The 21193-nt window shown below is 45.7% G+C and overlaps 1 protein-coding gene across 1 annotated transcript; it reads left to right on the top strand.

Annotated features, from left to right (window-relative positions):
• Positions 1–777: 777 nt before the first annotated feature.
• LOC148898499 (uncharacterized protein C3orf20-like) lies at positions 778–20720 on the top strand. Its single transcript, XM_088995682.1, has 17 exons — positions 778–1028; positions 1132–1205; positions 2855–3195; positions 5678–5707; positions 5804–5857; positions 5938–6040; positions 7411–7611; positions 7687–7836; positions 7901–8018; positions 10570–10689; positions 12842–12995; positions 13084–13276; positions 15243–15320; positions 17232–17592; positions 17662–17778; positions 20221–20363; positions 20433–20720. The coding sequence occupies exons 1-17, from the start codon at positions 978–980 to the stop codon at positions 20566–20568; spliced, it is 2424 nt and encodes an 807-aa protein (XP_088851808.1). The 5' UTR covers positions 778–977; the 3' UTR covers positions 20569–20720.
• Positions 20721–21193: the final 473 nt, after the last annotated feature.

The following is a 21193-nucleotide window of genomic DNA, read 5'->3' as shown; positions in this document are numbered from 1 at the left end:
TAGACTCTATACCGTCAACATATACGTATTCATAGTAACTCATCCACATTCACACGTGCGTTCGTACGTATGCGCTCTCGTGTGTGTCGTGCAGTGAACTACCAATCGACATCCAAATCCCAACTTCATCAAAGCCACAAAAGTACGCTTTCATCTGTACATGTGGCACATCCAAAGCATCACACGATATGTCCCTGATTCCTTTAACATCATGAGCATGTCTAGAAATTATCATTTTGAATACCCGTGAACGACGAGGCACGACGTGTGTTCTTGCCTTACTCAGCCGGCAGTGATTTATTACTGACTGCGCATGCGTGGGCTGAGCCTATGTTGTCTTCCTTTGTTCCATTCACAGGAGCGTAGCGCCATCTACTGACTTGGTAGTCTAATCGAATAAAAATATGGAGGTCATTTCTAAACCACTTACAAGAGCATGAGTATATTTTATGAATCCTTTGTCATCTACAATTGAAAATGGCTGAAAATCACTTGCAATCATTTGACCCACTTTTGTTTTTTTCTTTTTAGTGCTATCAAGCTGTGTCATCTCCCTTTTCCCGTTTCCTGTGCTATCGGTGTGCTTCTGTTTGTCTATCCTCCGCCCCCTTCTTCTCACTGCTGCGTGTGTCTGTAATTCTCCCCTCCTTCCTCCACCACGGATCTTGACCAATCACGCGTGGCTTTAACCGAAGACCGGGGGCGGGGAATAGAGGGGAAAAAGTCGGCCCCCATTTCCGGCTCCTTGTTAAGAGCCGGCTCTGTTCGTTCACTTCAGAGATCCGGCTCCAAGAACCAGATCGTTCGCGAACGACACATCACTAATTTGTTTCCATCCGGGTGAGTTTGGACGGACGTCGGGAGTGAAAGGCGCACTGACGATTGTCCGCTTTGTGTCTGTGTCGCCTGGTGACGCCGCCCGACGTGGCGAGAGAAGGCGCCCGAAAGGGGGAAGCGCCGCCCTGGCTTTTCGCCTCATGACTTCGTTGACGCTCCTGTCCCCTTACCCCATTTATTTCTTCGACCAGGTGAGCTCCCGCGCTCCACTTCTCTCTCGCCATTTTCTGTCTCTGTCGCTCTCACTGCGAACAGCCGACGACGAGTTGATTGGAAAGTGCCCTCTTGTTGCAGCCTGCGCCACCGCGAAGTAAGAAGGGTAAAGTTGCCAATTTGGCAAAACCCAAAGACGACAAGAAGGAAAAAAGGTAAAGTTTGCTTTGGCGCAGGTGAAAGCTCGCATTCCGCCATTAAACTTCGTCCACGACGAGGACGATTCCGAGTCGCTTCCACCTTCGTTCCTTTCGACAGAGACCCGAGTCCGACTTGCTGTGTCAACCGGGGGTGTCAAAGTCATTTTTTTTTTGCGCAGCGGGGGGCCACATTGTAGTTCCGGGTTCCCCTCAAGGGTCGTTATGAATTTGGGGAAGCCATTAAAATGTTTCATCCCCTCCACATATTCCATCTACAAAGCACAACAAATTAACGAATAAGTAGTTTTCAAATTTCAAGTCCAAATGAATGAATGTTATTGTGGTTTACATCCCAAAATATGAAATTTTGGTTCGGATTTTAGCAATCATGGAATTTTACAAGTTTGATTTGCTTTATTAGCTAGCTTTTCGCTATAGAGCTATCTGGGTGGCTAGCTCTCTAGCTAGCTATCTGTTGGCTGTCTATTAGCTGGCTATCTAGCGAGGCCAGGAAAGGAAATGAAGCTTAGCTAAAGAAATGCTAATCAACAATTAAAAAAAGAATGCGCGGTAATCCGGGTCTTTCTGAGAATCCAAACTGAAGGGTGAGAATATCCATGGAAATGCTCTTGGAAGGGATAAAGCATTAAATAAATAGGAGAATTTTTTTTCCCAGGCCTTGTTTATAACGCGCACCCAAACTTTGAGTTCTTTTTTTTTAGGTCGAAAATTGTGCGCGTTATACTCGAATAAATACGGTAGCTAGTTTTCAAATTTGAAATGAAAATATGACTGTTTTTGTGGTTTACATGGGACAATTTGACATTTTGTTTTGGACTTTTGCAAGCATCATGGCGCTTGACATGCTTGATTTGCATTGGCGGGCCGAATAAAATGACGTGGCGGGCCGGGTTTGGCCCCCGGGCCTTGACTTTGACACCTGTAATGTTAACGGATGAGGTGGGGCCTGGGGGGGGTCGAGACCAGAGCCCTCCTCAAAGTGGAATCAAAGTACCATAGTCTGTGCATTAATAACAATCACTTTTAAGGGCTTAGTGATTACGTTTGCCGGCGGTTTCCGGTGCTTTATTGTCTTCTCGGGTCGATGCAGAACCGCCATCAGGTCAAGTGCATATTTAAAATGATTAAAATAGGCTCTGGAGTTCGTGGTCGTAAGTACGGGTGGTCGTATGTTGAGTCGGTTGCAAGTCGGCTATTACCTGTAGTTGAATGATTCTCATTACATCATGCGTATGCTAGCTTTCTAGCTATCTAGCTGGCTACCTAGACAGCTATCTATTTTCGGTCTATTAGCTATCTAGCTAGCTGGCTGTGTGGCTGTCTATTAGCTAGCTATCTGGCTGGCTATCTATTAGCTAGCTGGCTAGCTTTCTATCTGTGTTCTTCCGGGTTGAGTGAACGCTGGCGCATGTGGCTGCCGCTGTTCACCCACAGATAAATCTTATTTTGTGACTGGAACTTGACCTTGAGAGTTTTGAAAGGCGCTTAGAAATGAAATGGATTATTATTACGATGATAAACTTTAAACTTTGGGGCCAACTGAGGCCATGTTACCGTGAAAGTGGGCGGAGTGTCTGCGCTTTGGACGCGGTGAGCTTTTGTCGGGGTCCCGAAGAAAACGTGCTGATGGTTTCCCTGGACAGGTCTGAAAATGGCAAACAATTGAAGCTGGTGAAAAAAGCAAAAAGCGAGGATCTTCCTGAGACCCCGGAAAGGGAGGAGACATGCGAAGATGAGTCTGCGGAAGACGAGAACCAGGACCCGCTGGCTAGCCAGAAGCGACTCGCCCCTCGCTTGCTGAACGAATTGGGTCGCCTTCTGCAGCGCAGCCGGGGCGTCTCCCCTCAAGTGGGCGAAATCCTCAACTACTCTGCCGACGCCGCCCTCAAGCAGCCCAAGGCGGCCCAAGATGCGGCCCGACGCAAAGCGGCCAGGAGGAGAAAGTCTCAGAAGAAACCTTCAAAAGCAACCAAAGACCCCACAGGTTAGTTCGCTTTTCTTTCTGGACCGCGCGGGCAATTATTTTTGGCACCTTGGGGGTGCGAAAGGCACCGCAGGAACCTCCCTTTGGGCTCTTCTGCTGGGGAGAACTTTCAAAGAGTCAAACGTAGTTGTCTGGAAAGCTCTCCGGTCTCATTATCTATTAGCTAGCTAGCTAGATAGCTATCTAACTTGTCCTATGACTGAAGTGACCTTGAGAGTTTTGAAGAGCGCCTGTAAATGAAATATATTATTATTATTATTATTATTATTATTAGCTAGCTAGCTTTCTATCTATTTGAGTTACTTCCGGGTTGAGTGAACGCTGGCGCGTGTGGCTGCCGCTGCTCACCCACAGAAAAACTAATCCTGTGACTGTAAAGTGACCTTGAGAGTTTTGAAAGGCGCTTATAAATACAATGTATTATTATTATTATTTGGTGGAGTCGAATCATGTCATCGATGACCCTCGGCACCCTGCCCACCACCTTTTCCAGCGACTCCCCTCAGGCAGGCGCTAAGCATCCATGCACACCAAATCCAGCAAACATTTCAACAGCTTCAGCTTCCCCGTCGCCATTAACTCTCAAAACAGTAATAATAATAATAATAATACATTTCATTTATAAGCGGCTTTCAAAACTCTCAAGGACCCAAATCTAAGTGTCTTTTTTTATTATTATTTTTTTTTATATATTTATTTATTTTTTTAATAGATAGCAAATGGATAGCTAGCTACGTAGCTAGCTAGATACCAAATACATAGCAAATGGATAGCAAATATGTAGCCAGCCAGGTAGCTAGATAATAATAGCAAATAGATAGCAAATGGATAGCAAATAGCTAAATATCAAATAGATAGCAAATGGATAGCCAGCTACATAGCTAGCTAGATACCAAATAGGTAGCCAGCCAGGTAGCTAGATAGTAATAGCAAATAGATCGCAAATAGATAGCAAATGGATAGCCAGCTACGTAGCTAGCTAGATACCAAATAGGTAGCCAGCCAGGTCGCTAGATAATAATAGCAAATAGATACCAAATGGATAGCAAATAGCTAAATATCAAATAGATAGCAAATGGATAGCCAGCTACGTAGCTAGCTAGATACCAAATAGATAGCAAATAGGTAGCCAGCCAGATAGCTAGATAATAATAGCAAATAGATAGCAAATGGATAGCCAGCTACGTAGCTAGCTAGATACCAAATGGATAGCAAATGGATAGCAAATAGGTAGCCAGCCAGGTAGCTAGATAGTAATAGCAAATAGATCGCAAATAGATAGCAAATGGATAGCCAGCTACGTAGCTACCTAGATACCAAATAGGTAGCCAGCCAGGTCGCTAGATAATAATAGCAAATAGATACCAAATGGATAGCAAATAGCTAAATATCAAATAGATAGCAAATGGATAGCCAGCTACGTAGCTAGCTAGATACCAAATAGATAGCAAATAGGTAGCCAGCCAGATAGCTAGATAATAATAGCAAATAGATAGCAAATGGATAGCCAGCTACGTAGCTAGCTAGATACCAAATAGGTAGCCAGCCAGGTAGCTAGATAATAATAGCAAATAGATACCAAATGGATAGCAAATAGCTAAATATCAAATAGATAGCAAATGGATAGCCAGCTACGTAGCTAGCTAGATACCAAATAGATAGCAAATAGGTAGCCAGCCAGATAGCTAGATAATAATAGCAAATAGATAGCAAATGGATAGCCAGCTATGTAGCTAGCTAGATACCAAATAGATAGCAAATGGATAGCAAATAGGTAGCCAGCCAGGTAGCTAGATAGTAATAGCAAATAGATCGCAAATAGATAGCAAATGGATAGCCAGCTACGTAGCTACCTAGATACCAAATAGGTAGCCAGCCAGGTCGCTAGATAATAATAGCAAATAGATACCAAATGGATAGCAAATAGCTAAATATCAAATAGATAGCAAATGGATAGCCAGCTACGTAGCTAGCTAGATACCAAATAGATAGCAAATAGGTAGCCAGCCAGATAGCTAGATAATAATAGCAAATGGATAGCCAGCTACGTAGCTAGCTAGATACCAAATAGATAGCAAATGGATAGCAAATAGGTAGCCAGCCAGGTAGCTAGATAGTAATAGCAAATAGATCGCAAATAGACAGCAAATGGATAGCCCGCTAGGTAGCTAGCTAGATACCAAATAGATAGCAAATGGATAGCAAATAGATAGCCAGGTAGGAATTCCATTAGATTGGACGAGATGAGGCTTTGAGTGTCCTCCATACGTCTTTCTCATGTCTTTTTTTTGGATGATACTAGTGCAGCGTGTTCTACCAGAGACAAATTCCTTGTGTCTTCTACATACTTGGCCAATCAAGAGGATTTGGGTTGTGATCATGAAGACGTAATTGTCAAAATGTGCAAAGTTGTTGAGGCGATGGCGTGGGAGTCGGTAGGAAGGAAGTCCAACCTCAGGCATGTTGTCTTTTTCCTCATCAGATGTTGCAAGCGCACCTCACAAAGTGTCCGGTAAGTCCATTCCAGCAGCCGCGCCGCACTTTCCAACGACGCCCGCCACCAAAAACTGCACTCTGGTGTCGCTTGTGTGAATTTCCCGCCGCTCAGCCGTCAGTCCCGCACCCACAGAAGACATGATCTCCGGCGGGAGTCAAGACCCGGGTGGGTGCGCCGTCCGCCGCCGGGCTGGGCCTATGCCGGGCCTATGCCGGGCCTTCTGTCACTTTTTGGTCTTGTTACAGATTGGATGGCTTTGCCGCTGCAGGCCTTGGGCGAGGAAACGCCCCCTCCCAGGGGCTTGTGCCAGTGGGTGGTGGAGAGACTCCAGAGCAGCGCAAGTCCGCAGTCAGTTCCTCCCCGACAGATTTCATTCCGCCTTGTTTGCGAGATGCCGCGTGAATGGCACGAGTTCCGAACGCGATCGGTCGTTTTTCAACTCCACGTCGAGACTCCATGTGCGCTTTGGAACTGCTTTCAAAATTAAATGTTTTGGCGCGATCGGTGGAAAGCTTCCTGGCATTTTGACTGGACGCCGATGACATCATCAGATTGCCATGTTTTTTTTTTTTTTCTTTTTTAACCTATTGTAGCCTGCCTTCCAAAGTAATGAAAAGAACTATGATGAGTTATTTGTTAGTGACAAAACTAAAATCTCGTTACCAATTATGCTCTCGTCTGCCGTTTAAAATTGATGTTAAATGAATGACTGAAGGGGAAAAAAAAATCTGCGTTTAGTCTGACTATTTCTTGATTTATTTAGCTAGCTAGCTATTTGCTATCTAGCTGGAAGGCTAGCTATTGATGAACTATCTAGCTGGCTATCTATTGGCTATATAGCTGTCTATTAGCTATCTATTGGTTAGCTAGCTAGCTTTCTATCTATTTGACTTACTTCCGGGTTGAGTGGACGCTGGCGCATGTGGCTTCCGCTGCTCACCCACAAAAATGTATCATGTGAGCCGTGAGAAACGGGTTCTCTGAAAAGAGGCTCGGCTCACTAAAAAGATCCGGACGGCTCTGCTTGGCTCCCAAATGGCTCCTCGTTTTTTTTTTTTGTTGCTTACATTGATTTACGATCAAAAATCATGTATCAACATGTCGTCATCATCATCATGTAAACAAATACACATTATCAAATATTTTTATTTATATGGCTTTCGATGAAAAGGTTTCTTCAGCCGTCATCTGTACTTCTTGGGAGGTGTCGGACGTTTCACTTTTTTATCCAAGAAACTTCGTCAGCAAACTAAAGTCTTACTGGTAGTTTAGGCCCTATATATATATATATATATATATATATCCCTACTGCCTGACTTCACTTCACTTAAATCACTTGCGATCATTTGAGCCACTTTTGTTTTTTCTTTGTCGCGCTACCATGTTCTGTCGTCTCCCTTTCCTGTTTCCCGTGCTACTCACGGCGTACTTCTGTTTCTCTAAAGCCCCACCCCTTCCTCTATGTAATTCTCCCCTCCCTCCTCTACTACGGATCTTGACCAATCACGTGCGGCTTTAACCGAAGACCGGGGGGCGGGGAATCGAGGGGAAAAAAGTCGGCTCCCATATCCTTGTTAGGAGCCGGCTCTCTTTGTTCACTTCAGAGATCCGGCCGGCTCATTCGCGAAGGACACATCACTATTGCCTTCAGCGTCTTTAGTTTGGGGAGGCGGTTCCGTATGGGCGACTTGAGAATGGACGTTTTGTCCGTCCGGCAGGATCAAAGCGCACGTGGCGGATCGGGCACTGAGTTCTCCGCTCCTCCGTCACTACGTTGACCCAAAGGCCGGAATTAAGACTCGGGGTCTGCTCAGCGTGCCGAGCGAAGCCGAAAGCCTCGCCGAGGAAGCCGCGCCTCGCCAGCCGCCCCCACTGAAGAAACTGCATTGCCGCGTGGCCGACGGGAGCTCCTTCATCTAGTATCCTTTGCGTGGCGTCCACCCGCCGGCCAGCCGGCCGCGCCACCGTCCGGCCCCTTGACGGCGTCCCTTCAGCTACCCGTCGGGCAACGTGGCCGTGTGCCACAGCCACTCGGGCCTTCCGTCGGGAGGCTTCTGCACCAACGTGTTCACCGACGGCCACGCCCCCGTCATCCTGGCCACCGTCACCGCCTGCGGCCGCGGTTCCGCCTCTCACCCCGTCAGGTGGCTTCTTCGCCGGCGCTCTGTCCGTCGCCGCCGGCGCTTTGTTTAAAACTTGCCCTTCCAGCTGTGCCGTGACGGCCTTGTGGGACCGACATGGCGGATTCTTCTGCGACCGGGAGGGCAACCTGAAGAGGGAGTGGTGCTGGAAGACGGACCGAGAACAGGAGAAGATCGTGATCAAGGTCAATCTCGCCGCCGTCCTCACTCAAAAGAAAAAATGATGACTGTTGTTGTGGTTGTTGACGTGGGACAATTTGACATTTTGGTTGGGACTTTAGCTACTATGATAAAAGTTTGATTTGCTTTGGCGGACCGAATAAAATGATGTGGCGGCCCAGATTTGGCCCCCGGGCCTTGAATTTGACACCTGTGATCTAAAGGATTAGCCAGCTAATCGAATAGAAAGAAAGCTTGCTAGCTAGCTAGCTTGATAGGTAAGCATGGAATTTCACAAGTTTAATTTGCTTTGGCGGACCGAATAAAATGATGTGGCGGGCCAGATTTGGCCCCCGGGCCTTGAATTTGACACCTGTGATCTAAAGGATTAGCCAGCTAATTGAATAGAAAGAAAGCTTGCTAGCTTGCTAGCATGATAGGTAAGCATGGAATTTCACAAGTTTGATTTGCTTTGCGGGACGAATAAAATGATGTGGGGGCCCAGATTTGGCCCCCGGGCCTTGAATTTGACACCTGTGATCTAAAGGATTAGCCAGCTAATTGAATAGAAAGAAAGCTTGCTAGCTTGCTAGCATGATAGGTAAGCATGGAATTTCACAAGTTTGATTTGCTTTGCGGGACGAATAAAATGATGTGGGGGCCCAGATCTGGCCCCCTGGCCTTGAATTTGGCACCTGTGCTCTAAGGGATGAGCCTGCTAGCTGAATATGATCGAAAGAAAGCTATTTAGCTCGCTAGGTAGCTAGCTCTATAAATGAACATGGAATTTTACAAGTTTAATTTGCTTTTTCGGGCCGAATAAAATGATGTGGCGGGCCAGATCTGGGCCTTGACTTTGACACCTGTGATCTAAGGGATTAGCCAGCTAGTTGAATAGAAAGAAATCTAGCTAGCTCGCTAGCTTGAAAGGTGAGCATGGAATTTCACAAGTTTGATTTGCTTTGCGGGCCGAATAAAATGATGTGGCGGGCCTTGAATTTGACACCTGTGATCTAAAGGATTAGCCAGCTAATTGAATAGAAAGAAAGCTTGCTAGCTTGCTAGCATGATAGGTAAGCATGGAATTTCACAAGTTTGATTTGCTTTGCGGGCCGAATAAAATGATGTGGTGGCCCAGATTTGGCCCCCGGGCCTTGACTTTGACACCTGTGATCTAAGGGATTAGCCAGCTAGTTGAATAGAAAGAAATCTAGCTAGCTCGCTAGCTTGAAAGGTGAGCATGGAATTTCACAAGTTTGATTTGCTTTGCGGGACGAATAAAATGATGTGGGGGCCCAGATTTGGCCCCCGGGCCTTGAATTTGACACCTGTGATCTAAAGGATTAGCCAGCTAATTGAATAGAAAGAAAGCTTGCTAGCTTGCTAGCATGATAGGTAAGCATGGAATTTCACAAGTTTGATTTGCTTTGCGGGACGAATAAAATGATGTGGGGGCCCAGATCTGGCCCCCGGGCCTTGAATTTGACACCTGTGATCTAAGGGATGAGCCTGCTAGCTGAATATGATCGAAAGAAAGCTATTTAGCTCGCTAGGTAGCTAGCTCTATAAATGAACATGGAATTTTACAAGTTTAATTTGCTTTTTCGGGCCGAATAAAATGATGTGGCGGGCCAGATCTGGGCCTTGACTTTGACACCTGTGATCTAAGGGATTAGCCAGCTAGTTGAATAGAAAGAAATCTAGCTAGCTCGCTAGCTTGAAAGGTGAGCATGGAATTTCACAAGTTGGATTTGCTTTGCGGGCCGAATAAAATGATGTGGCGGGCCAGATTTTGCCCCCTGGCCTTGAATTTGGCACCTGTGCTCTAAGGGATGAGCCTGCTAGCTGAATATGATCGAAAGAAAGTTAATTAGCTCGCTAGATAGCTAGCTCTATAAATGAACATGGAATTTTACAAGTTTAATTTGCTTTTTCGGGCCGAATAAAATGATGTGGCGGGCCAGATTTTGCCCCTGGGCCTTGACTTTGACACCTGTGATCTAAGGGATTAGCCAGCTAGCTGAATAGAAAGAAAGTTAGCTAGCTTGTTCACTAGGTAACAAGTGAGCTGGCTAGCTCGATCGACGAGCATGGAATTTCACAAGTTTGATTTGCTTTGCGGCCCCAATAAAATGATGTGGCGGGCCAGATTTGGCCCCCGGGCCTTGACTTTGACACCTGTGATCGAAGGGATTAGCCAGCTAGTTGAATAGAAAGAAAGCTAGCTAGCTCGCTAGCTTGAAAGGTGAGCATGGAATTTCACAAGTTTGATTTGCTTTGCGGGCCGAATAAAATGATGTGGCGGGCCAGATTTGGCCCCCTGGCCTTGACTTTGACACCTGTGATCGAAGGGATTAGCTAGCTAGTTGAATAGAAAGAAAGCTAGCTAGCTCGCTAGCTTGAAAGGTGAGCATGGAATTTCACAAGTTTGATTTGCTTTGCGGGCCGAATAAAATGATGTGGCGGGCTAGATTTGGCCCCCGGGCCTTGACTTTGACACCGGTGTTGTAACCCATAACTTTCTCCCGCCCGTCCGAGGTGTGTCAAAGGTGTAACCTGTTTTTGGTTGTGGCGCAGCTGGCCAAGGGCATCTCGGTGCGGCTGCTCAGCGGCACCTCTGCGTTGCTGTGCTTCAAGTGTGAGGACAACAAAGTCCAGCTCCCGCTCTCTGTCGTCCCCGGCGCCGCAAAGGAAGCGGTGAGAGTGACACCCCCCCCCCCCCCCCCAAATGTTCTCAAATTAATAATCATAATTGTTGGGATAATTCGCTATACGAGGATGACGTATCAGGAAGTCCAAACCGAAACGAAATGATGCAAAAAGATGTTTAAAGATGTTCGTATAGCGAATTACCCCAACGATAATATATTACATTTCTAGTTTTTCTGTGGGTGAGCAGTGGCAGCCACACGCGCCAGCGTTCACTCAATCCGGAATAACTCAAAGATATAGAAAGCTAAGTAGCTAGCTAAGAGATAGCTAATATCTAGCTCTTAGCTATCTATTTGCTAGCTATTAGCTATCTATTCACGAGTTATTCGCTATCTATTCCCTAGCTATTAGATATGTATGCCGTGGCTATGACATAACTATTTGCTGTCTATTAGCTATCTATTCGCTAGCTATTAGCTATCTATTCCCTAGCTATTGGCTAACTATTCGCTAGCTATTAGCTAATGAATAATTAGCTAACTATTTTCTAGCTATTAGCTATCTATTTGCTAGGTATGAGCTATCTATTCCCTAGCTATTAGCTAGCTATTCGCTCGCTGTTAGCTATCTATTCCCTCGCTATTTGCTAGCTATTAGCGATCTATTTGCTAGCTATTAGCTACTGAATAATTAGTTAACTATTTGCTAGCTAATATCTATCTATTTACTAGGTATGAGCTATCTATTCCCGAGCTATTAGCTAGCTATTCGCTCGCTATTAGCTATTTATTCGCTCGCTATTAGCTATCTATTCCCTAGCTATTAGATATGTATTCCGTGGCTACGACATAACTATTTGCTGGCTATTCCCTAGCTATTGGCTAACTATTCGCTAGCTATTAGCTAATGAATAATTAGCTAACTATTTTCTAGCTATTAGCTATCTATTTGCTAGGTATGAGCTATCTATTCCCTAGCTATTAGCTAGCTATTCGCTCGCTGTTAGCTATCTATTCCCTCGCTATTTGCTAGCTATTAGCGATCTATTTGCTAGCTATTAGCTACTGAATAATTAGTTAACTATTTGCTAGCTAATATCTATCTATTTACTAGGTATGAGCTATCTATTCCCGAGCTATTAGCTAGCTATTCGCTCGCTATTAGCTATTTATTCGCTCGCTATTAGCTATCTATTCCCTAGCTATTAGATATGTATTCCGTGGCTACGACATAACTATTTGCTGGCTATTCCCTAGCTATTGGCTAACTATTCGCTAGCTATTAGCTAATGAATAATTAGCTAACTATTTTCTAGCTATTAGCTATCTATTTGCTAGGTATGAGCTATCTATTCCCTAGCTATTAGCTAGCTATTCGCTCGCTGTTAGCTATCTATTCCCTCGCTATTTGCTAGCTATTAGCGATCTATTTGCTAGCTATTAGCTACTGAATAATTAGTTAACTATTTGCTAGCTAATATCTATCTATTTACTAGGTATGAGCTATCTATTCCCGAGCTATTAGCTAGCTATTCGCTCGCTATTAGCTATTTATTCGCTCGCTATTAGCTATCTATTCCCTAGCTATTAGATATGTATTCCGTGGCTACGACATAACTATTTGCTGGCTATTCCCTAGCTATTGGCTAACTATTCGCTAGCTATTAGCTAATGAATAATTAGCTAACTATTTTCTAGCTATTAGCTATCTATTTGCTAGGTATGAGCTATCTATTCCCTAGCTATTAGCTAGCTATTCGCTCGCTGTTAGCTATCTATTCCCTCGCTATTTGCTAGCTATTAGCGATCTATTTGCTAGCTATTAGCTACTGAATAATTAGTTAACTATTTGCTAGCTAATATCTATCTATTTACTAGGTATGAGCTATCTATTCCCGAGCTATTAGCTAGCTATTCGCTCGCTATTAGCTATTTATTCGCTCGCTATTAGCTATCTATTCCCTAGCTATTAGATATGTATTCCGTGGCTACGACATAACTATTTGCTGGCTATTAGCTATCTATTCGCTAGCTATTAGCTATCTATTTGCTAGCTTGCTATCTATTTGAGTTACTTCCAGGTTGAGTGAACGCTGGCGTGTGCCCGAGTGAGTTTTTGCGACCGGTCTGCAATGCGTGGACTTGACGCTGGTGTGTCCTTGACTTTGCCCCGCCCACACCCGACCCCCGTTTGCCAGGAGGCTGACCAGATGACGTTCCCGGAGGCGTCGGTCGCGACCTTGTCTGCGCGGTGGAAGAAAGGCTGTCACGTGATGGGCGACCTGAACAAACTCCGCAAGAAAGTCCGAGACGTTCTGGATGCCTGGCTGGACTATTATCGCACCGCCACCGGTACCCGTCCAAGCGAGCGGCTCTCCAAAGCCAGCGCTCGGCCCGCCCTCGGCTAACCGCAGACCCTCCCGTGTTTGCTGGCGTGCAGGTCTCAAGCACAACGAGAAGAAGCCAAAGGTGGCCAAAGGCAAGCAGAAGAAGCGGGCGCGCGCCGCGGCCGCGGCGGCCATCAAGTCTGGCGAGCGGGCCCGCGGCAAGATGGCCAAGGCCAAAGAAAAAGCGCCAGACAAACTAGAGCCGCCGCCCAAGAAAACGCAGCGGGAAGCTGCGGCCAAGACCAGGTAACGTCATCCTGAACCGGTGGCGGGCTGTGGACTTCATGGCTAGGCCTTCACTTGTGCTAGTTACCTATTAGCTATCTAGCTAGCTAGCCAGCTAGTTGAGCCAAAGGTAGTGACTGGGCACCGCCATCTACAACATTAGTAGCCTGTTCTAAAAAAAGTGATTGGGCACCATCAATGTTAACAATCTTGCTAGCTAACTATTGGCTATATATTAGCTAGCTAGCTTTCTATCTATTTGAGTTAATTCCGGGTTGAGTGAACGCTGGCGCCTGTGGCTGCCGCTGCTCACCCACAGAAAAGCTTATCCTGTGACTGTAAAGTTACCTTGAGAGTTTTGAAAGGCGCATAGAAATGAAATGGATTATAATTATACGCCTGAATCAGTCCAGGAAAAGCGCTGATGTGATTTACTACAAGTCCACTAGAGGGTGCCATTAGCCAGCAAAGAACTGACCCACCTTTCTTGATGATTTTTCTTGAAAATGGCTTCAACAGTAAATCTACAACCAAATCCATTTTTTCTCCTTCATCCATTATGGCTTGACAAAAGCGCTATGAAATCAACATAACAATGCCTTTGCTTATTATAATAATAATACAGATACACTGTGCTAGCTCTGGCCATTATGCTCATGTCACTAACGGCTTTTGATCAGAACAGTTTTCGCAAACTATGATTGGCGAGTGACTAGCCAATCATACGTCTGTGTAAGCTCTCAGCCGTACGATGAAAAGCTTTAACAGCAAGCATGCTTAACGTGACCATCATGGCTGCAACAGTCTCTGTTTGCTATTTAGAATAATAATAATAATCCATTTCATTTCCAAGCGCCTTTCAAAACTCTCAAGGTCACTTTACAGTCAACGGATGAGTTTTTCTGTGGGTGAGCAGCGGCAGCCACACGCGTTAGTGTTCACTCAACCCGGAATAACTCAAATAGATGGAAAGTTAGCCCGCTAGCTAATAGATAGCTAGCTGGTTAACTATATAGCGAATGGATACCTCGCTAGATAGCTAGCTAGCTAGCCAGATAGATTGCAAATGGAAGGCAAGTAGCTAGGTAGATAGCTAGCAAGTGGCCACATTATGCTATTTCTGGTGCTTTGACAACAGCTGAAGCCGTAACAAAACACGGACAACTATCATATACAAGAAATAGAGCAGTCACAAAGATAGTAGAAAACACCAGAGTACATATTTTGAAGAATTATTTTGAATCCGGGAGTGGCCAGTTTCAGAAGGTCCCGCCCCCTTGTTCATGATGTCACGCCAAGACGTCTTGCCTTGCTCGAGAATGAAAACAATGGCTTCAGATTGGGAGAAGATGCTTTCTTGTTTCTCATCCAGTTATGAATATGATTCAAATAGTCCTGAAGAGGAAAGCATACATGTTTGCGATCGATTAAAGGAGTCCTTCCGTATCAATTCGAGCCGTCTGGATTCAAATGTTGCGCCCGGAAAATGCGCAAGATGGCGCACAAGCTCCGTTGTAAATAGGCTGATTTGTCCGCTGGGAATTTATGTCAACTAGTATCAAATAGTAGTCTTGGTGCAACACACGATTCACCATCGCGTTATTTATGTAGTTTTCCTTCTAATTTCGCCATCAACACGGTCTTTTCAGATGAAAAAAAAAGGACCCAAAATGCATTGTGTGTCACTTTCTCGGTCAGGGGCGTTCCCTCCGTGACGTCACTGAGGGCATTGTCATCAACTCGAAAACAAGACTTCCTGAATATTCCGCGTGAGTCTTAAAACGTAAAATATAGCTATATGCTATATGAAGCGCCTTCAAAATAAGACGCCGCAAAGACAAAGTGCATTTCAACAAATGGTCATTTCCGCCAAAAAAAACAAACAAAATGCTCCCGACCTGTTTGAAGGCAATGACGGAGGCTGTTGAATGATTGCCGTTTGAATGACATTTGGGAGCTCATGCGAGGTTTTTGTGATGTTTGTCAGGCTCCCGGCAAAGAACACCAAGGAGCACAGCATGTTGCAGATCGGACCCCTGCGCATCCTCGGCAACATCAAACAGGAGTAAGAATCGCCGCTAACTCCCCGGGTGCCGTCGGTCGGCCCCTTTTCTCGCTCGGCTCTGGAGGGACGGAGGTCAAAGGGCGGCAAACGTCATTCAGCTCAATTAGCTTTCAAAGTCAATGAGAGTAATTTGTTAGCCTTGATCGCAGCCGACGTGAGTTGACCGGGTGGGGATAGCCTCCAATTTCAAGGACAACCGTTTCCTAACTGACATCAGAAAAAACATTTTATAGCATTTAAAATAGCCAAAACACGCAGGCTGATATTTTAGTCAAAGGCAAAACACCAAAAAAATGACTTCAAGTTGCCCAAAACTGCTACAAATTAGCTGGAAACTGGGGTGGTTGAGAAAGTCCCGCCCTCAGGAAACTCCTTCACAAACTGCCTTGCTCCAGAATCAAAACAATGGCTAAAAAGACAACCGACATCAGTTTTTTTGTTTCCTGACATCAGAAAAATGTTTTATAGCATCTAAAATACCCAAAACACACAATATGATATTTTTATTGCAGATTGGAGAAAAAGATGCTTTCTACTTACTCATCCAGTTATGAATAGGATTCAAGTAGTTGTGAAGATGAAAGCATAAATGCCTTTTTTTAGTCTCTCAATGGAGTAATTTACATTTCACAGTGAGCGGCAAAGTGATGAAAGGAATGAAAGTAGAAAAACAAAATACAGGAGCTGCTGGAAAGGCAGCTTGAAGTCAAAAACACTAAATAGCAAATAACATGACAACACAAAGACATTCATTCTTAAGCACTTTCTGTACCTTCTTTGTTACACGAAGCAGTTCCAGATGAAAGAGGAGAGCATCAAAGCGTCTCTTCACCGGTGGATCAGGGACATCATGGTGGAATATGCACCTCGACTAGAAGTAGAAGTCATTTGAAGCAATTTTACAAATTATGGATGCAACTTGTCCGGAGGTGTCGGTTGTCCTTTAGCTATTGTCACAATTTGCAAGGTGGAGATGGCGGTTGTGGATCTCCAAAAAAAGTAGGCAGGAGGGAGCAGCAGGTTGCGTTTGACAAATTGTATTAAAATAAAGTCAGCAGGAACAAAATCTAAAACATAAAAATCATCTGAACAGAAAAATACAAAGTACCAAAGAAAACCAAGAGTAAAAGTCTGCCAAAATGAAACAAACCTGACAGGGTGCAGCAAACATACACACAATGCAATGACCCGACACCGGATGGTCGTGCCGGGTGTCCTTTTGACTGCCACTGATTGGAACGACCAACACCTGCGCGGCTGCAGGCATGGCCAACAGCTGCTACCCGTTGGTCGCCAACCAGATCGTGACAGCTATTGTTTACGTTTTAAGACTCGCGCTGAATATTCATGAAGTCTTGTTTTCGAGTTGATGACAATGACGTCATGGAGGAAACGCCCCTCACCGAGAAAGCAACACACAAAGCATTTTGGGTACTTTTTTCGTCTCAAAACACAGTGTTGATGGCGAAATTAGAAGGAAAACGACATAAATAACGCAATGGTGAATCGTTGTGTGTCGCAGCCAATCGCGGTAACACGCATAAAGAAGGTGGAAGTTGACACAAATTCCCAGCGGACAAAGCAGCCCATTTCCAACGGAGCTTGGACGCCATCTTGTGCATTTTCTGGCCGCTACATTGCTGTCATTGACGGCTCGAATTGATCTGGGAGGATTGCAAACATGTATGCTTTCCTCTTCAGAACTATTTGAATCATATTCACAACTGGATGAGTAACAAGAAAGCATCTTCTCCCAATCTGAAGCCATTGTTTTGATTCTGGAGCAAGGCAGTTTGTGGATGGGCCAATCCTAACGTGACGCCACGAACAAGGGGGCGGGACTTTATGAATCTCCCCAGTTTCGAGCTCATTTGTTGCAGTTTTGGTACACTAAATCATTTTGATTGGCAGGTTGGTGGTCCTGCCCGACCAGGCCGACTCGCGGCTGCACCGCCTGCCCCGCTTCCCGGCGGAGTCCGGCCTGCCGGCGGCGGTGCCGCTCACCGTGTGTCCGCCGCTACTGCGGGCGGCCCTGCTGGAGCCGCCGGAAGGCCCGGCGCCGCCCAAGCGCTGCTCCTGCAGCACCGTCCTGATGCCGGTCCTGCTGGACGCCGAGTACGACGCCTTCATCACGGGCCAGCCGCCGCACAGCCAGCAGATCCTGGTGGTGGCCGTCACGCTGCCCGTCAAGCCCGGTTCCGCGCCCGAGCAGGACGCCGTCCAGCAGCTCTACCGCCGGAGCAACAGGAAGAGGACCATGCCCTGCGCCCAGGTGGGTTTTCCCAGCTCGCCGCCCTCCAATCGGAGCCCCGAATGACCACGCCGCCCTTTTGCCTTTCAGTGCCAGAGGGACTCGTTTCGTCTGGTGAGGTACGAAGTGTCCACGGGGGCTTTGGGCTGCCCGGTAGACAACATCCTCCTGCAACATCGCCACAACGTCGCCGCCGGCATGATCCTGGTCAGTGCGGGCCGCACCCGCGCGGCACACGAAAAATCGGCACCAAAATACACTCCGTCCAGGTTCAATTCGCCGCATTTATTCGGGAATTGAAAAGCATGACGTGGAGCGCCATTGCCGATAAAGCGCTGGTCAGACCAGCCCACGAGGGGCCAGCATTTGCCTTTTGTCCATGTTAGCGCTTTGTTCCAGCTTCAGCTGTTGCTCAAGCGCAATCTCATTCAATATGAATGTATTGAATTGCATTTTGGACGGCCGCCCCCATTTCAAGCTCAGATAACTCCAGGCCCATAGAACTTGGGAATTAACTCTTTTTTCTGATGAAAGAAGACAGTCTCAGGTTTATGTTGAATGGAATGCTTATGTAGTCTTAAGAGTCAATATCATAATAATAATTATCCATTTAATTTCTAAGCCTTTCAAAACTCTCAAGGTCACTTTACAGTCACAGGATAAGTTTTTGTCTGTGGGTGAGCAGCGGTAGCCACACTCAACCCGGAAGTAACTCAAATAGACCCGGACCCGCTAGCGAATAGATAGCTAATAGCTAGTGAATATATAGCTACAGTGATACCTCGGTTCTCGACCATAATCCGTTCCAGAACCCTGTTGAAAAAGCGATTTGTTCAAACACCAAAATAAGTTTTCCCATTCCAAATAATGTAAATCGTTTTAATCCGTTCCAACACCCTGAATGTTAACCTTTTTAGTACTTTATACATTATTTTATGCATGAAATTGCACATTAAAATGCTGACCAACACATAAAAAGCAATGTATATCTCAGAAAATGTTCAGCAAAATGACAGACACAAATAACATAAACATAAATGTAACCCAGGCCTTCACTTTTAGCATCTTTGCTGCTTTCGCTGACTTTCTTTGGAGGCATGATTAGGGGCTGAAACACTTTGTACACCTATATTAAACGCGAGAGCAAAACGCAGGACGTCCGCACGCGACAACAGTTTGTCACGAGCGAGTTGACAGCTGGGCGGGGCCTCCGCTCCCGACGCCCGCCTGTTGCTGTCAATTCCCTCACCACAGACATTTGGACATTTAAACCAGACGCTGGCACTCATCCAGCGTCGGAAGATACAAGGCCTCGCACCTCGCCCGCGTGCCTTGAACTGCTATCGCAACGAGAGTTGCTTCGCCCGAGGTATTTATTAGCCTCGATTGCGTCAGTCGATACTCTCGACATCGTATGCTGTTTTGCACCCTCGTGTGCATTTTTCTTTTTCCCCGAGCTCACCCACTTGCGGTGCTGTTTTGTCACTTTTTGTTGAACCGGTTTTTTCCGGACGCGCGCCTTTTGTTAATAAATCATCTGCCAGCACCAACGTGCTGTCACCTGCTTAGCGATCCTCTCCAACAATTAACGTTCCGACTCGTCAGCTGCCACTGTCGACATCGGAACGTGACACAGTTGGTCACGAGAGCGATACACCCGTATGCCGCTCAGCATCCCACCCGTCGTACCGGCGTTGGAACTCCGATTTTTGTTCGAACTACGAAGCAAGAATTTCTTTAATTTTTTGTTCGGACTCCGACTTGTTCGAACTGTGAGTCGTTTGAAAACCAAGGCTCCACTGTAATACCTAGCTAATAGAGCTAAGACTGCTAACTAGCTAGATAGCTAATTGATAGGTAATGATGATAATAATAAAAGCGGCTTTCAAAACCCTCAAGGACATAGCGAATAGATCGCTAGCTAGCTATCGAGCTAGCAATATAGCTTTAGCCAAAATGCATTGATGTGGTCCAAAAATATAACATAACATATTTTCATGTCACATCTGAAGCTAGCTAGCTGTCGCATGTGGCTGCCGCTGCTCACCCACAGAAAAACTGATCCTGTGGCCTTGAGAGTTTTGAAAGGCGCTTAGAAGGAATTTCCGTTTGACAGAATTTCTTATGAGAGAAGACTTGTGACAGTCTAGCTAGCTATCTATTTGCTATCTATTAGCTGTCTAGCTATCTCGCTAGCTATCTAGCTGGCTATGTAGCTATCTATTAGTGACTGTATCTATTAGTTAGCGAGCTAGCTTGCTATCTATTTGAGTTACTTTGGGGTTGAGTGAACGCTGGCGCGTGTGGCTGCCGCTGCTCACCCACAGAAAAACTGATCCTGGCCTTGAGAGTTTCGAAAGGCACTTAGAAATCAAATGGATTATTATGAGTATTATTATTAACGCTCAAATGTTGTTCTTCAACACACAAAAAAACCACCGCATTTTTATTTGATGACTATCATCTACCGTGCAGAGGTCGTGGGTTCGATTCCGGGCCTTCCCGTATGGCATTTGTGTGGTCCCCCACGTGCCTACATGAACAAATACCGGCACAAATCAAAAATGTCGAACCTGTGATTACATAATCATAATAATAATAATAATAATAATCCCATGAATTGCCACATTGTCATGTCCAATGTGTTAGATGTACATCAGGGGGCGACTGATGTTTTTGGGCTACGTCTCCAGCGGTCGCACCTGCTCCGTCTCGGACCTTCAGAAGCAAATTTTGAAAACCAGGGAGGACTACAGGTTGGGGGTCAGCCTCCCTCCCGATTACAAATTCAGGTAGGAGGAACGGACGGCAGTTTGGCCCGCTCGCAAGCGTCCAGATGAATGTCACCCTTGTCCTTTCAGTGAGAGCGCAAAGGTCAGCGTGGCCTGCTCCGAAGCCTCCAATGCAAATAAAGTGGAAGAATCCGCGCTAACGCTAACTAACGACGTCACCTTGAATCACTCGCTGGACAAAGAATACGGCGCCGAGACCACGTGAGTCAACCGCAAGAGGTGTGACGTCTCCCGCCAACTGCTGGATGTGAGTGATATTCCCCCCCCCGACTTTGAATTAAGATAAAAAAAAATGTAGCATAGCGCCAGGATATTTCTGAACTCTTCATCAGGAAGAACGCAGCAGGCAATAAATGTGTTGACGCCTAAAACTTGTCCCTGACTATTTCATGCAAGCCGTACGCTAGTTCTTCCGGTCTGTCATTGTCTGTGAGTGAAAATAATAATAATAATACATTCCATTTCTAAGTGCCTTTCAAAACTCTCAAGGTCACAGGATCAGTTTTTCTGTGGGTGAGCAGCGGCAGCCACACGCGCCGGCGTTCACTCAACCCGGAAGTAACTCAAATAGATAGTTAGCTCACTAATAGATAGCTAGTTAGATAGCTAATATATAGCAAATCAGTAGCTAGTTAGGTAGCCAGCTAGATAGCTAGCGAGGTAGCATGCCAGATAGCTAGCCAGCTAGGTAGATGATGATGATGATGATGTATAATAATAATAATAATCATCATCATCATCATCATAATAATGCATTTCATTTGTAAGTGCCTTTCAAAACTTTCAAGGTCACTTTACAGTCACAGGATCAGTTTTTCTGTGGGTGAGCA

The sequence above is a fragment of the Hippocampus bargibanti genome, linkage group LG05 (genome assembly GCF_051943395.1).
Source record: "Hippocampus bargibanti isolate YZ-2025 linkage group LG05, ASM5194339v1, whole genome shotgun sequence".
In the NCBI taxonomy this organism is placed as follows: Eukaryota; Metazoa; Chordata; class Actinopteri; order Syngnathiformes; family Syngnathidae; genus Hippocampus; species Hippocampus bargibanti.
Note: the sequence above shows the minus strand (reverse complement) of the source record. Positions and strands in the feature narration are given on the sequence as shown.

What these genes read in the sequence shown, in the direction of transcription:
- LOC148898499 (XM_088995682.1), top strand. Translation starts at nt 978, where the DNA reads ATGACTTCGTTGACGCTCCTGTCCCCTTACCCCATTTATTTCTTCGAC. An exon ending in AGGAGAAGATCGTGATCAAG is followed by an intron (nt 8,019 to 10,569) that starts GTCAATCTCGCC and finishes GTTGTGGCGCAG; the next exon opens with CTGGCCAAGGGCATCTCGGT. An exon ending in GAAGCTGCGGCCAAGACCAG is followed by an intron (nt 13,277 to 15,242) that starts GTAACGTCATCC and finishes GATGTTTGTCAG; the next exon opens with GCTCCCGGCAAAGAACACCA.